This window comes from Chelon labrosus (assembly GCF_963514085.1).
Source record: "Chelon labrosus genome assembly, chromosome: 3".
Lineage (NCBI taxonomy): Eukaryota > Metazoa > Chordata > Actinopteri > Mugiliformes > Mugilidae > Chelon > Chelon labrosus.
In genome coordinates, this window is record NC_140339.1 from 1429832 (window position 1) to 1445112 (window position 15281).

Consider the following 15281-nt stretch of genomic DNA (forward strand, 5'->3'; position numbering starts at 1 on the left):
CTGGGTCATGCAGCAAGACAACGAGAACCAAGAACACAAGTGGTTCTACAAAAGAACGGTTAAAGAAGAACAAGATGAATGTTTAGGAACGGCCAAGTCAAAGTCCTGACCTTAATCCAATAGAAATGTTGTGGAAGGACCTGAAGCAAGCAGTTGATGTGAGGAAACCCACCAACATCTCAGAACTGAAGTGGTTCTGTTCTGAGGAATGGGCTAAAATTCCTCCAAGCTGCTGTAGACCACTGATCAGCAGCACAGCAGATACTGGAGACAAGGAGGTGATGATATGAACAAATACACACAAGTATAATATTTGTTTTATTTGTTTGATTAAATTCTCCTTGTGTACTTTTAGAAATTGTGAAGCGGTTCCGTATACTTTCTGTTTTATTTTATTTTACCTTGGCAGCCTTGGTGAGTTGAACTCCTTCCAAAAAAAATATTCAATAAAACATTTTTCAAATGCATTATTTTATATTTGATTAGCCAGGAGGCCAAGATGTGAGACGTGTGTTCGTGACATTAAAAATGAAAGTTCAAGAGAGTGTTGGTTGTTGTGAGCAAAATAATAAACCGAAAGAAAGAAAAACAATAGATGCAAAACATGTGAGCTGCTTTGTTTCAAGTCTCATCCGTCAGTCTCACGCAGTTCTGTTGATTGACAGCTAATCTGTATCTTAATCAACAAAGGCAACAAAGGCAACAAAGGGAACAAAGAACAACAAGAATGCAAGAGGCCAAACAGAAATACTATCCAAGATGTCCCCGTGCAGTGACCTTGATTTCTGTAACCAGACACACCTGAGGCTCTGCTTTGTGTTGTTGCTGTAATTCAAATTATTTCTGTCATTTAAATGAACAGAGAAGCTGCTTTAACACAGAGTAGAGCTGATCATAACCGATCATAAATAATCTTACACAAAAATCACTGAGCTACACTATCAACATCTGCTGATGTCTCTTCCAGATCTTCCTATCTGCATCTGTTTTTTTTTCTTTATCTTTGCTCCACTTGAGCTCCCACATCAACAAAGATAAAGAAACTACTGATCTTTAGAGCTTAAGACGCTATTTCCCACCAACCAAAGCCTCTGACATTCAGGTGAAGTGGACCGTGAGCCAGCATTACCCCGCCTCCCGCTTCCAATTAATCACAAGCGTTCAGGGTTCTCACAGGTTTCGTTGCATGCAGATGGACATTTGATCGCTGCTAAGCCGATTGAATTCAGGGTATGTGTGCCTGTACTTTCATGTAGATTTGTAGATAAACCCCACGTTGATTGATTGAGGTTTGGTCAGGGTCAGGGTTAGGGTTAGGGTTAGGTCGAGGGTCAGGGCTAGGGTTAGGGTTAGCACAGCCTGCACAAGGTTACATAAACAGAACCTAAGGATGTGGTAAAAGAGATTAAAATAAACAAACAACCAAAAAACCCTCTGAGTGAGGAGCTGATTGAACCTGAGCAGGAATGAAAAATAGCAGCTGGTGACTAAATCTCACATCTCTGAACAGAGGTCACGCTGAGAGTCAAAGGATTCTTTGTTTCATTACAGAGCACTACACACCTTAGACAAATACATTAATCTCTGCTCATTTTTCTCACGTCTATCCCAGTAAAAGTTTATTATCTTAAAAAAAAATGTTTACTGTTGACTGAGAGTCAGTGGCTGTGTTCACATGGACGCCCTACTAATGACAACAATCAGACTGACGGGTGAGGAGCAGAGGTTGTGGTGGTAACCTTTACTAATGATCTCCTAATAAATCAGCATCAGGTGAGACACAAACATGAAGGTAGACAAGTGTTTGAAACGATGAACCAAGATGGAATCCACGTGGACAGAGACGTGGAGACATCTTGGTTCATCTTCTAAGACTCTAGACATTCAGGATTGGAGGAGGACATGGAGGAGGACTTCTACTCCTACTCTCCCTGCTCCTCCTCTCCCTCTTTTCTTCTTCTTCTCCTCGTTCTCCAACACTGAACCAATTCATTGTTTGAGATAAAGTTCTTCTTCTTCTTCTTCTTGTTCTATTTCCAGTAGATTCAATGTAAACACATACACTGATCAGCCGTTTTGACTTTCTGAGTTTCTGAGAACCCAGTGTTTCAGCTTGTTTTTAAATGTTTACCATGACCTGAATTACAGAGAACCATCCCACACTCTGAGATAACTTAGCTCCTGTCATTAAACAGACACTCGTTTTTTATCTGTAAACAAAGGCAAAAATAAAAGTGTCTGCTGCATTTTTCGTTGTGTAGCTACATTTCTTACTTTGTTTTACTTTTTGTTTGTTTTGTTTTACTCAGGCCACTGGAAGTAGGAGGAGTGGAGGTGGAGAGGGTGCCCAGTTTTAAATTTCTGGGGGTCGACATCTGCGAGGACCTTAAATGGACTCTACTGCTGCCATCAGTAGAGTAGCTCAGCAGAGACTTTACTTTCTCAGGACACTGAACTACTGTCTGCTTTGGAAACTGTTCAGCAGCTGCCCAGGGCGTCATTGGTGTCCCACTGCCACCTCTGGAGGACATTTACCAGTCCAGATGCAGCAGCAGCAGGGCCTGTCGCTTTATAAAAGACATCACACATCTTCTCCATCACCTGTTCACTCTGCTACCCTCTGGAAGACGGTCCAGGTCACTGAAGACACACACAGCCAGACTCAAGAACAGTTTCTATACTCTGGTTCCCCTCTACCCATCCCCTCTGCAAAATCAGCTTCAATGTCACTTCAGTGTGACTCAGATGTCATATTTAATGAGTGAGTGGGTGTGTGCACAGGTGAGGCAGGGAGTGTAAGGGTTTATAGTCTTGGTAAAGGTGGGTGGGGTGTAATTTATATTATTGTTACTGTTTGTTGTGTCGTTGAAGGAGCGCCATCGTATTTTCGTTGTTTGTTGACATGCACTGTTCACCTGAGTTGAGTCTTTTCAGGTTGTTGTGAGGAGGCCCACAAAAAAAATAAAAATAAACTATATATAAAGAACAATGTACTGCATTCATTCCGATCCGCACAAAGTTCCCGACAAGTGCATGAATATAAACAATCCTCCTTCCAGTAAGAGAAACGGAAAGCAAAATACCTCTGGCTTTGTGTACAACGTGTTTGAGAGACACAATTGTCAGAACTGTTTGTGTCTCAAATACCATTTGACTGATGCAGCTGCATCAAATATATAAGAATAAAAACAACAAAAACAATTTCCTTGAAGGATTAATAAAGTATTCTGATTCTGATTCTGACTGTGAAAAACGTTTCTCATTAGAAACTCTTTATATTCATCTATATTCTATTCATTCATTCATTCATCTTCTGTACCCGCTTATCCCTGTTAAGGGTCGTGGGGGTCTGCTGGAGCCTATCCCAGCTGTCATCAGGCGAGAGGCGGGGGTACAGCCTGGACAGGTCGCCAGTCCATCACAGGGCTTATATTTTATTATATATTATATATTTTATTTTTACTTATCTATTTATTTACGTACTCATTATGCAATGATCAAACTACAACTGAATTTTACATTTTTTTGTTTTTCAATTCTAAGAAATGTGGATTACACAAAAGAAATTATTAATCATTTATTTATCAAGGTTCAAGGTTCAAGGTTCTTTATTTGTCCAGACACATTGGAAATCTTGTGCGGGGCTCACAGAGTCAACAGTTTAGGTAAGATAGAGAAAGAATAAAATATAGAACTCACTATACAACGTTAAGAAAGGCACTCTAGTAACAAAAATATAAATACAAAATATAGAAACATTATACAACAGTAAGAGCTCCGCGATGTCACATTCTGGGGAGTGTCAGTGCGACAGTGTGAGTTTAAAGCTGTCTCAGTAGGTTTTGATTTCCTGACATAGGCCTCGACCACACGACCTGCTGCCAGTGTTAGGTTTCATTGTTGAGCTGCTGCCAAAGTTTGGATGACACATTCTGTTCTGCAAAATAGCATGCATGCCTCGAAATTTTCCAGGTGACACCCGCTCTGCAGCCAGGTGTATATAAGGATGCTGCAGGTGGATGTGAGCGGCAGAGAATCTGGAGACAGAGGTGAGTTTGGGTAGCCATGGCTTCCACTCTGGTCATCCTGCTTACGCTTCTCCTGGTCTCACTGGCGTCTGGGTCTCACCACTACGGAGGAACCGTGTCCTACTCCTACAAGGGAAGAAACCCTGATGGATCGTATAGGGTGAGATACTTTAATGTTATTTTATTTTTATCTCAGAATAATAGGATATTTTACATGTTTTTAATGTTTCTGTTTTTTGCATATCGTTCCCATATCACAGTTGCCTAAGTCATATTTTAACATTTTAACAAGAAAAAACACAATTTTTAGCAAACACATTAGTATTTTTTATTAATATTGTAACAGTGGCTAAAAAATGACTTAGGCAATTATGCTATGAGGCTAACCATATGATTATATATATATGTAATGCAAAAAAATGGAAAAATTATTTTATTTGTAAGCCCGTTCATAAACATCCAACCTGGGCAATCCTATCACAACTGTCCAGCTTTAAGTACCTTTAGGAAATGAAATGCGTCCCCCAGCCACCACCTGCGATCTGATCTCGGGTTGAGTAGGTGGTCTTTAATGTGACCCACACTACCAAAGGAAGGAGGTCACATGTGTCCCAGACCTTTATTTTTTTCTTTGACATTGTTTGTTACTCATAAATCCAAGGAGCAGCATATTGTTGTATTCAGTATTTTTTTCCATTGTAGTACATTTTTTGATTTTCCTTGATCTTCCTGTCCACAGGTGGACATACGCAACAGGGACACGTTTCACGCGTGTTATCGCGGTCACTACTGGGGTTGTTACTCCGGCAACTGTGGCAACCAGGCCAGCCTTACAGGAGTTGTAATTGACAGCAGCACTAATGTACCTACTAGGAACCTGTGGTGTGAAACTGAATACATTGAGAAGAGGAACCTTTACACTGACAAACCTTTTCAAATGAGGTAGGCTTGTTCTTTTGTTGAATTATATAAATATAGCTGGTGTTGTTCAATGTCATCTTTATGTCAAACATATCTCTGTTTGGTGTGTTTTTTAATTCAAATGCAGAGATTAATGAGACTTGTTTCCATTCATCACAGGGCATCGAGCTGTTGCTGGATCCCATCACGTAACGGTGTTAACTACTGGCGTTTGTCTACTCTTGTGGATTTGGGGATAAGATCTGACACCGGAGAACCAAACAGATCACCAGACACTGCCATTCTACCCTTACTGAGGTAAACTTCCTGCATGAAATTGTTATCCTTATCTGTAGAATTTTGAAAATGTCAGACTGTGGAATATCTTAGAATAGAATCATTATTTCCATTTCTAACTCTTGTGTCTCTTCAGAGTTCCTCAGAACTGCCCACGGACATACAAGCTGATGAACTTTGACCCTGATGGCGACAGAGTCCGATGCAGATATGGAAATATCCCTGGTCTAGAGTGCAGCTCGTGCTACCTGCCCTCAGCCTTCCACTTAGATGAGGTTAGTTCATTTCCTCATATATGATACATACGTGGGCGTACTGTGGGCTGTGGCTGACTTATTGTTCACCTGTACAACTAAATATGTTTATACATGTTTAGGACTCATGCACACTTCACTATGACAACTCCACAACTGCCGACAATAGAGTCTTTGGACTTGAGATGGTGGTTGAGGACTTCCCACAAGGATACATCGGTCTGCATTACGCAGATGGAACCTCAGCCACAAGGGTTCCACCGCTCGCCAGGAGAAAGAGACAAGCTGCATGGACGACTACTACTACCACTACGACACCATTTCCAACCACTACAACACCCTCATCATGGTGGTGGTGGGCTACAGCACAAACTACAACCACTGCAGCACCCACATCATGGTGGTGGTGGACTGCACCACAAACTACAACCACTACACCCCCATGGCCGACCACTACAACTACAGCACCAACTACGACCACTACAGCAGCCGCACCATGGTGGTGGACTGCAGCACCAACTACGACCACTACAACAGCCGCACCATGGTGGTGGACTGCAGCACCAACTACGACCACTACAGCACCAACTACGACCACTACTACGACCACTACCACACCATGGACTGGATGGCCAAGTACAACCACTGCATATCACTACAACAGGGCACCTCTCAGTAAACTACCATTGCAATTCTCTTTTCTCGGTGAGTACAATTTTTTTTTATTGTACTCAGAAGCGCTCTGATCTTTACGGGCAGTAAATCCAAAGTCTCTAAATTCGAGCCCCACGTTACAGCAGGTACGATACTTACATCACTTCTTTTACTCTCCAGTGGACCCGGCGGTTCCCTCGTGTCAGGAAGGACTCTACTTGCCAAGGCTTTTGGATCCAACACCTAAAAACGGAGCCCGGCTCGAAGCAGAGGTCCACAAAGAATTGGAGATCAGAATCAAAGCACATGCCTTATACTCGGCGTGAGTGAGATAACATCAGTCAGATCGTCATAATAAGATAAAGACAGCAATAATGAGGAAGTTTTCCTTGTTTTTGTTTTTATTCAGATTGGATGATGTCATCATGAGCGGGCCATCAAATATCACCAAGCACAAGACCACACATGGTGAATATGTCATTAGGTGGACACCCACTGCAGACGACCTGGGAGATCATTACGCAATCTGCTTCGCTGTCGAATCGAAATCAGGGTGAGCTTTGGTTTCCATTTGTGATAGAATTAGTTTTCAGCTGTAATCTGCTTTCAAATGAAAAATACGTCTCTAAGCCAAAACAATAAAAAACTGCAGAATTTCAACTTAAAAACTGAATTATACCATTATATGTTTTACTTTTTATAGATCTATATTTATATATTAATTCAATCATAAGAAGGCAATGGTGTATTACTACTGAAAATCTCAACCGTTTGGAGACTTTCTGCCCTCTAGTGGTCAAGCTGTGTATTGACAGCTTTAAAATGACTAGTTTGTGGGATTTAGTGGCATCTGGTGGTGAAGTTTAAAATTAAAATTAAAGAGTAGCATAAGCAATTCCTCCTTTCCTCTGTTAAAATGTTAAATCAGTGTCCAATAACGCTTTTTCAGGTCTTCAGTCTATCAGTCCGAGATGAGGTGTGTTGTGGTGACCGTCGTCAAGGAGCATGGTGAGTGTAAAGGCCACTCTGTTGAGCTGAATTGCTCTTTTAAGGTGCTAAATATTGGAGGTTCTTTAAAGCTGCAACAGGTTATCTTTTGTAAGGTGTTGCGTTTTAGGTAAACATAACAAAAAGTTCAGAAATAAAGCTAAAATTCACCTGAAAAAAAAAAAAAATTAAGCTCAAGTGTCAAAAATTGCAGTTCCTCCACTGACCACTTGAGACCTCTGTCCTGAAATGTCCAACTTTACAACAGAAGAAAACGTGTTCACTGCCTGTTTTGTTGCTTCACCACTAGATGTCACTAAATCCCAAAGGTTAGACCTTTAAAGCTGCATTTGATCATTTCTGACCACTAGGGGGCAGAAAGCCTCCAAAAGAGAATATACTTATCAACAGTTCCTGTGATACGCAACAGCCATCCTATGATTCATACTTGTAGTGCAGTTAAAATGTAAATATAAAATCTATAAAACAATACGTTATAATTGTGTCAAATATTTTTCTTAATGCACAGTATTTTTTAAAACATATGCTTTGTTTTTGTTTTGTTTTGTTTTTAAATATAAATCTTTCTTTCCAGTTAACGTCGATGTGATCTGCACCGAGTTCAACATGACAGTGATAGTTGATAAATCAACCTTCCCCGGACTCGATGAGAGTCATCTGCGCCTCAGTGACTCCAGCAACGTTGACTGCAACCTGAGTGAACTCTCCAACAGCACTCACATCATCAGTACCTTCCCCCTCAATGCTTGTGGCACTCAGATCGAGGTAACCAGGGTCACTTGTTTCACCACACAAACACAAACTGCTCTTTCTTTAACAGCATGAAGATTGATTTTGGACGTTTTGCATTTGCAGGAGGATGAGGAAAACCTCATGTTCAAAAACGAAATCACCACATACGACAACGCCAGCCAACTAATCACCAGGCACCACCAGCTGGAAGTGCAGTTCTACTGTTCGTACCCCAAAACGGGCAATGTGACGGCGGGCTTCACGGCGCACAGGAAGAACGTCACCGTGTGGGAAAGGGGCTTTGGCAAGTTCACGTACCAGTTTGAGTTCTTTGACGACCAGAGGTACCTGAGCATGAAGGATGAAAACACCTACCCTCTGGAGTACGACATCGGGAGCAGGATCTACATGGAGATCGATGCCACGTCTTCAGTCAACAACACCGTGATGTTTGTGGAGTCCTGCAGCGCCGCGCCATATGACATCCCCAACTACCCAAATACCTACTCCATCATTGAAAATGGGTGAGCATGAGAACACGCTCTCGTGTTTACAAAAGACAAACCATTTGTACCTAATGTGCAGACGAGTTGCTGGAAATTGAATTGTCTCTCTTTCATCCGACAAGGTGCAACATGGACCCGACCATTCAGATCCATTCCCCTGGCAAGCCGACGCAGTTTCGGTTCAGCATGGAGGCCTTCAAGTTCATCGGCTTGCATGACCAGGTGAACGATGGGACTGTTATATAATCTCTAAATACTTCCGTGAACAGGTCCGATTCATCTGACAAACTTCACCATGAGTTATCCAGTGTGCATAGACTTGACCTTCATTTGGCTTCCGATTCACAATGTGAAACAGCACATCTTTAAATTCAGCCACAGGTTGTTATAACCAGCCACAAATCGTTAGAAAAGCAAATTCACAAAACTCTACTAAGTCCAGTTGCCTTTCTTTTTTTGAAAACAGTCAAAAGGTTGTTTTTCATGTAGCTAGAGAAAAAAATAGGGTTTTAAAGGTGAACATGACTCAGATGAGTTTTAGGTTGACGGACACTGTTTTTAGACCATGCGTCCACTGGAGGGCGCCGTGTTACGCCTACTGACCATACCTATCGTTGCATTTAGGTGTACATCAGCTGCTCGCTCATGATGTGCGAAGCAGGGAACACCAACACCAGGTGCTCAAAGGGATGCCTCAGCTCATCACAGAGCAACAGCCGCCGAAAGAGAGAGGCCGTCATTGAGAGCACAAAGCACTTCATTTCCCAGGGTCCTCTGCGCTTGAAGAGGTCGGCGGAAACCGGCGGAAACGGAGGTAAAAGGAAAACAGATAGAGATTTTGGGTCTCGGATAGACGTCGCACAAAACAGAACTAACGCGGTGCTTGTCTTCTTTTTGCAGTGGTCAACCTGAACCTGAACTTGGCGTTCATGGCCGGATGTTTTCTCGCAGCTGTCGGCATGGTCTGTGGCGTGGTCGTGTACAAGACCAAAATGTCAAAGGTCAAATACCAACCTCTGTCTACAATTGAAAGTTAGACAGCAGTGTGTGCAGAATACGGATTCATTCACTACTCCTGACTACATTAATCTTCTCTGATTATTTTGTGCTTTAGTTTTGGGTGTTGTTTCGTATTTTTGTGTGGGAGAACATTTAAATGAATTTCATCCAAATTTCGTTTAAAATTTGCTTTATTTGGTGAAAGGCTAAAATATGTGTGAGTGCAACTAAAACCAAGAGGATGATCAACTAGTACTGCAGCTGCTGGGTGATTGTTCAGACATGCCTTAATGCTTGTTTTATTAGGTATTACGGTATGAATTATAATATCATACCAGTTATGATTAATGAATTTATGAATCTCAATAAAAAAAACATATTTTTCTCTTACACATATTTTTGTCTTTATTTCCACCATTACACAAACACACATATCTCCTTTAAACCGATAATCTGTTAAATATGTTCTGGTGTTTGTGCTGCAACCAGAATGATGTGTGAGCAACGTGAGGTCAAAAACACGAGCAAATATTGTTGACATGCGTCTGCGACTAAAACTATCAACACTGATGCTTCAGTTTGCAAATATCAAGCATTTAAACACATTAAATACAAGTAAACAAATGAACTTCATCTTTGGAAATGTTGGAAGAACAGAAGCAGTTCTGTTCAGTGGTATGGGATAAAATTCGTCCAGTCGACAGATCAGCAGTTACCGAAAATGTTTAGTTGTCGTTATTACTGAAGACAAGGGTTCACTTATTTTGCACCTCACAGAAATTTAATATTTGCTAATTTTCCCAAGTAAACCAAAACATCAGTCTAGTATTTATCTTTTATTTGATTTGTTTGGGTTCTCTTTGTCTACCTTCAGTCATTTTTATGCAGAAACGTTGAAAATCCTGAAGGGCGTAAAACTTCACTGTATATGTCTGAAATGTTAAGTGTAGCTGCTGAGAAAGCAAAAATATGACTAACCATCCATGTAGTGTTGGTGTAATATATATAATCACATTATCCATGAGGAAACTAAATTTTGAGAAACTTGGATAAAGTGGGAGCTAGGTATTTCCTCAAAACACCTTTCTTTAGCTAAAATGTTGGTTCTTTATCCGTCAGTCTACTTCATAATTTTCTTTCAAATAAAAAATCGTAAATAAGATGTAAGGACATTTACCTTAAGATGTCTTTGTTAATCATTATTGTGACTCTAAGGAAGGAAAGATTCTGCAATCACTGGAGAAATGTTTGAGATGATTTCATCTTTGTGACGTTGAGCGTTATCTTTCTGGAAGCAGCCACTAGTAGATGGTACACCGTGGAGATAAAGGGACGGACGTGGATTTTGACCTTTTAGCATATTATGCAATGACAAACATAAACCCCTTATACCAGTGGTGTCAAACTCATTTTAGTTCAGGGGCCACATACAGCCCAGTTTGATTGTTTTAGTGCAAAGAAGTACATTTTGAAAATGTTTACATTTAATGACTGGACGTTTCTTACGAAAAAGAAATGCAATTTCTGTTTAGTTCTAGGTTTCAGTGTTATGTCCACAACTCTTACTAAATCTGTGTGAACCCTAGGAATAGCAGTTACTTTTTTGATTGGAAAAATTGAAGTTAATGTCTCCCGTGTAATTTTTGCAATTTGCAAATTCATCCCGTGGGCCAGATTAGACCCTCTGGTGGGCCGGTTTTGGCCTCCGGGCCATATGTTTGACACGTATGCCTTATAAAGGAAGCTACAGTACAATACTCCACAACCTCCACTAGATGTCCTCTTCTGTCAACCCTATGACAGATATTTCTGGTTGAATGAGACAAAATGTTCACGATGAATCTTTGAAAACATATTTTAAAAGTGTTTTAAAAGCTGAAATGAACTGACTAAATACAAGCAGGTTTTATAAAGAGCATTGTTTTGATTTCCTTTTGATTTCAGATGTCCCTCTCAACTGGAAATAACAACAATAGATTATTATATATTTTCTGATATTACTTTATTCGTATGGGTCATTTTAATTAGTTATAATATATTAATATCTAAATTACAGAACGATACAACCAGATAAAATACAGTAAGAATACAGTATAGTGACGAGCTGACGAGCAGGTGGACAGGAGTAGAGACAGATGGAGTGTATGTGCATTTAATTAGATTATGATTCTGTCATTAAATAATTGGATAACATCGCCTTCAGCTTTGAAAATACAAGATTTGTTGGGTTTGTTTGCCGTGGGCCCCAAGAACCAAGGACCCCCCCATGCACCACCAGTGACACAGATCCAATGAAGTCTACTTTATTTCTATGACAGACGCTGCACATGTGCATTCAGTAGGGTTACAGTTCAGTCATTAAATAATGTGACAACATCACATTTAGCTTCAAGGACACAAGGTTTGTTGTGATGTGTTGATGCACCTTAAGATGGCGCCATTATTAGCTTTACAGTGCCTGTGTTGTTTTATCAGCTGGATGTAGGTCACTCACTTATTACTAAATGAACTACAAACATGGCCCCAACTTCCACATGTTCTTTTCACTGTTTTGGATTTAAAATAAATATTTATAATGAAATTTTATTATAAATTTTAGTAAAATTGTTATAATACAGAATTAATTCAAAATTTGTATAAGGTTTCTGTGTCATATTTAAGCTATATTAAGCAAATATTTGTTATATGAAGTCTATTATAACAAACATTCACTTAGTATAGCATAGATTAAACACAGAAACCCTCAGACAAATCTAAGTACATACTGTATTATTGGATTTTTAATAAAACAACATTATTTTACTCAAATAAAAATGATAAAAGTAGATTTTATTTATTTAACCTTTTATTTGTTTCAATATTAATGCACATCTGTAGTCTATTATAAGAAATATCGCTAAAAAATCAAATAGATTCTGTATTATTGCAGTTTACTCATGTTTATTCTAGTATGCATGATCAAATAAACATTTTTTTGTGTCTATTATAACAAATATTCACTTAATATAGCTTAGATTTAGCACAGAAACCCACAAAAAAATAAAATAAATACTGTATTATTGCATTTTTGCTAAAATAACATCAGTAATAGGGATAAATAAAGGATTATCTTACCTTATCTCATCTTATATGTCATCTATTATAACAAATACTTGCACAAAAAGGGAAATTTATTCAGTATTATTACATTTGTACACAAATAAAAATGACAAAACTAAATTGTATTTCTTTAGCCTTTTATTTGTTTCAATATTTATGCACATTTGTAGTCTATTATAAGAAATATCGCTAAAAAAATCTAATAGATTCTGTATTATTGCAGTTTTACTCATTTTTATTCTGCATGCATGATCAAATAAACTATTTTTTGTTTACACACGTAGTCTATTATAACAAATATTCATTTAATATAGCTTAGATTTAACATAGAAATTAAAATAAATACTGTATTATTGCATTTTTGCTAAAATAACATCAGTAATATGGATAAATAAAGGATTATATTATCTTATCTCACCTTATATGTAGTCTATTATAAGAAATATTAGTAAAAAATCAAATAGATTATGTTTTATTACATTTTTACACATTTTTATTCTGGCATGCACAGTCTATTATTTATGTACACATGTAGTCTGTTATAACAAATATTCACTAAGAATTTTAATTCATTCATTATGTGAGTTCTATATCTGCTGCTCGTAAATAAAAAGAGTATTTTATGAGATAAATACCTGAGTAGGAGCTCGGGTCCTGCAGCAGCTCTTCCTCTTCCTCTTCCTCCTGTTGCCAGCCGGAGAAGCAGCGCTCTCTTCCCGTGGACTACCGGGCTAATGAAAAGTGCTAGCGACGGCCAGCCCACCATTGGCTGTCCCGACTGCCGAGGCTGGCAGGCAGAGGCGACAGCGAAGGACCGGGCGAACGGACGGACCTCTTATGCTTTTTTTTTTTTTTTTTTTTTAATTGAGTTTTTCGTGGAAACACCGAGCGAACACCAGAAACTCGGACGGGAAAAAACGGAAGGGATTATAAGTTCCATTTTCTCGGTTTTGGACTTTCGGGCTGGAAGTTTTTCGTGATGTGGTGACGCGACTCGACGGGGAAGCTAGGGGAAGCTAACGCTAGCCGCCGCTAACTTGATAGATTAATTTCAGCTTCGGAGACCCACATTTCAGGATTTCAAAACCCTCATTTTAGTGTTTTGTGTGATATAATGCAAACGTTTATGATGGATTTTTATCATGTTGTCTACTTTTATACAAAATAGAGCGTATGTTGAAGCGACTACCGGCCGTTATTTTTAGCTAAGTTACTCTATGAAACTAGCGAGCGTTAGCTACCTAGCAGGCTAGCAGCTAACGTTAGCTAGCCGTCGACTTTAAACTGACTTCAAGCCAAAGAATTCTGCTTCAAATTAGCTAACGCTAGCAGGCGAAGCTAACAACTGTTATCCACGTCACCTAGCTGTATCGCTACAAGTCTGCCCCTTGTTAAATGGTATTTTTAACTAGTTGAACGTTATTTTTTATTTTTTAAGGGAGGCTGCTTGTTTTCAGATGCAAATGTAGACACTTTACTTCCATATCCAGATATGCAATCATCGAACCACCAGCTTACTTGGAGCTAGCTCGCTAACGTTGAGTTAGCCGGCCAAACTTGGAATACTGCCCCCCCTTCTTTGCTCACTTTATGTGGGTTTTGTTTTGAGGCCTTTTGGGAAATTATCCCCCTCATCTTTTCTTTTTTTCCACCGAGCCTTAACGCATCTCCAGCCCCTGATTGGAATTTACACGCTCTGAAAGATATTTGTGATAAGGCTGCTGGAGTACCTGGATCTTCCTGGCCTTTTTATTCAATTAGAAACTAACGTGGATTACAGAGGAGGCTGGAATAACTTTATTCCTCAAAGGTGAGACATTAAAATAACTGTAGGCTAAACAATATATCCTTATTTGAATGTGTGTGTGACTGCATCATGTGCTTTCTCTTGTAAAACGAGGTCTGCAAGTCAAATTTGATTAGTTTTATACTTTTCAAATGTCATTTAAATGTTGCATCCTCCCCTCAAGCTTCGTCACTTGCTCCCCAGTTGCTCACCTCCTGCAGGAGAAGGAGTTTAAAAAGGAGTCCACCTGAGTGACCCTGTTTCCAGGTCTTGAGCCTTTGACGTATGGGATGCACCATCTGTCACTACCTCTCCTGGATGCTGCCTCACCGACCCTCCCCCTCGTAAAAAAAACAACACTGTCCAGCCCGAGTGGCTTGACCTCGATATGAAAAGCGTTGTTATTTTTTGCTTCTGATAAATCGGGTTTTAAGTTTGGCCGATGTGCTTCACCTAAAAACTTGCCATTTTGTTTGTTTGGAGCTAAAACAAGGTGGTTGGTGAGTTGAATCAGTAATTGGTAAATGTAATAAGCAGCTCTTAAAGCAAAGCCCTTCGCAGCTACAGCAAGAGAGTTATCTGTGCACTGAACCGAACACTTTTTTAAAAATGAAATGGCTTTTGGCGTCTCTGCTGCCGTTGTCAGAGAATAAGATGAAGGGAAAGCTCCGGCTGCCACCGAGTCCCTGCTCCACTTGTTCCTATTTGTAAGTTGTTGTTCCTTGTAGGTATGTTAAATCCAGCTCACATGATTCTTGGCTTTTTGTCCAGCAGTCTGTCTTACAGGACCTAAGCCCCTGGCTCTAAATCCACCAGACCTGAGGTGCAGCAGTAAACTAAGCATTACTAGATTTCTGATTGGTTTCAGTCTCTGTCCTATTTTGAAGTTTACTAGTTAACCCGACTTTAGGTGAGAGGGTGCAGCAGGTTTGGCTCCGTTTTACTGACTGTTTAGTCAATAAACTGTTGTAATAGGGATTGTTGTGGTGTCTGAAAACTATGCTGATTAGATCAGCTT

At 39.7% G+C, this 15281-nt stretch overlaps 2 protein-coding genes across 5 annotated transcripts in view; both read left to right on the forward strand.

Annotated features, from left to right (window-relative positions):
- The first annotated feature begins 3940 nt into the window (after window positions 1-3940).
- Window positions 3941-9770, forward strand: LOC311485999 (uncharacterized protein). The gene is made up of 13 exons (XM_084541741.1): window positions 3941-4188; window positions 4768-4970; window positions 5109-5246; window positions 5362-5500; window positions 5602-6184; window positions 6314-6455; window positions 6543-6686; window positions 7083-7141; window positions 7716-7906; window positions 7997-8397; window positions 8502-8601; window positions 9004-9193; window positions 9280-9770. The coding sequence occupies exons 1-13, from the start codon at window positions 4066-4068 to the stop codon at window positions 9414-9416; spliced, it is 2550 nt and encodes an 849-aa protein (XP_084397867.1). The 5' UTR covers window positions 3941-4065; the 3' UTR covers window positions 9417-9770.
- Window positions 9771-13288: 3518 nt separating this feature from the next.
- ppfia1 (PTPRF interacting protein alpha 1) overlaps window positions 13289-15281 on the forward strand; it is a 51010-nt gene continuing 49017 nt past the window's right edge. For 2 of the 4 annotated variants that reach the window (XM_084541367.1, XM_084541369.1), the window contains exon 1: window positions 13289-14287. The gene's annotated coding sequence lies outside the window, so the exon portion shown is untranslated. The remainder of the gene's footprint in view (window positions 14288-15281) is intronic. The other 2 variants (XM_084541368.1, XM_084541370.1) reach the window with 1 other exon arrangement.

Excerpts from the sequence above, each read along its gene's own strand:
- LOC311485999 (XM_084541741.1), top strand. The coding sequence starts at position 4,066 with ATGGCTTCCACTCTGGTCATCCTGCTTACGCTTCTCCTGGTCTCACTG. Across the intron at positions 6,185-6,313 it reads ATTGCAATTCTCTTTTCTCG|TGGACCCGGCGGTTCCCTCG; the intron begins GTGAGTACAATT and ends TTTACTCTCCAG. Across the intron at positions 7,907-7,996 it reads CTTGTGGCACTCAGATCGAG|GAGGATGAGGAAAACCTCAT; the intron begins GTAACCAGGGTC and ends TTGCATTTGCAG.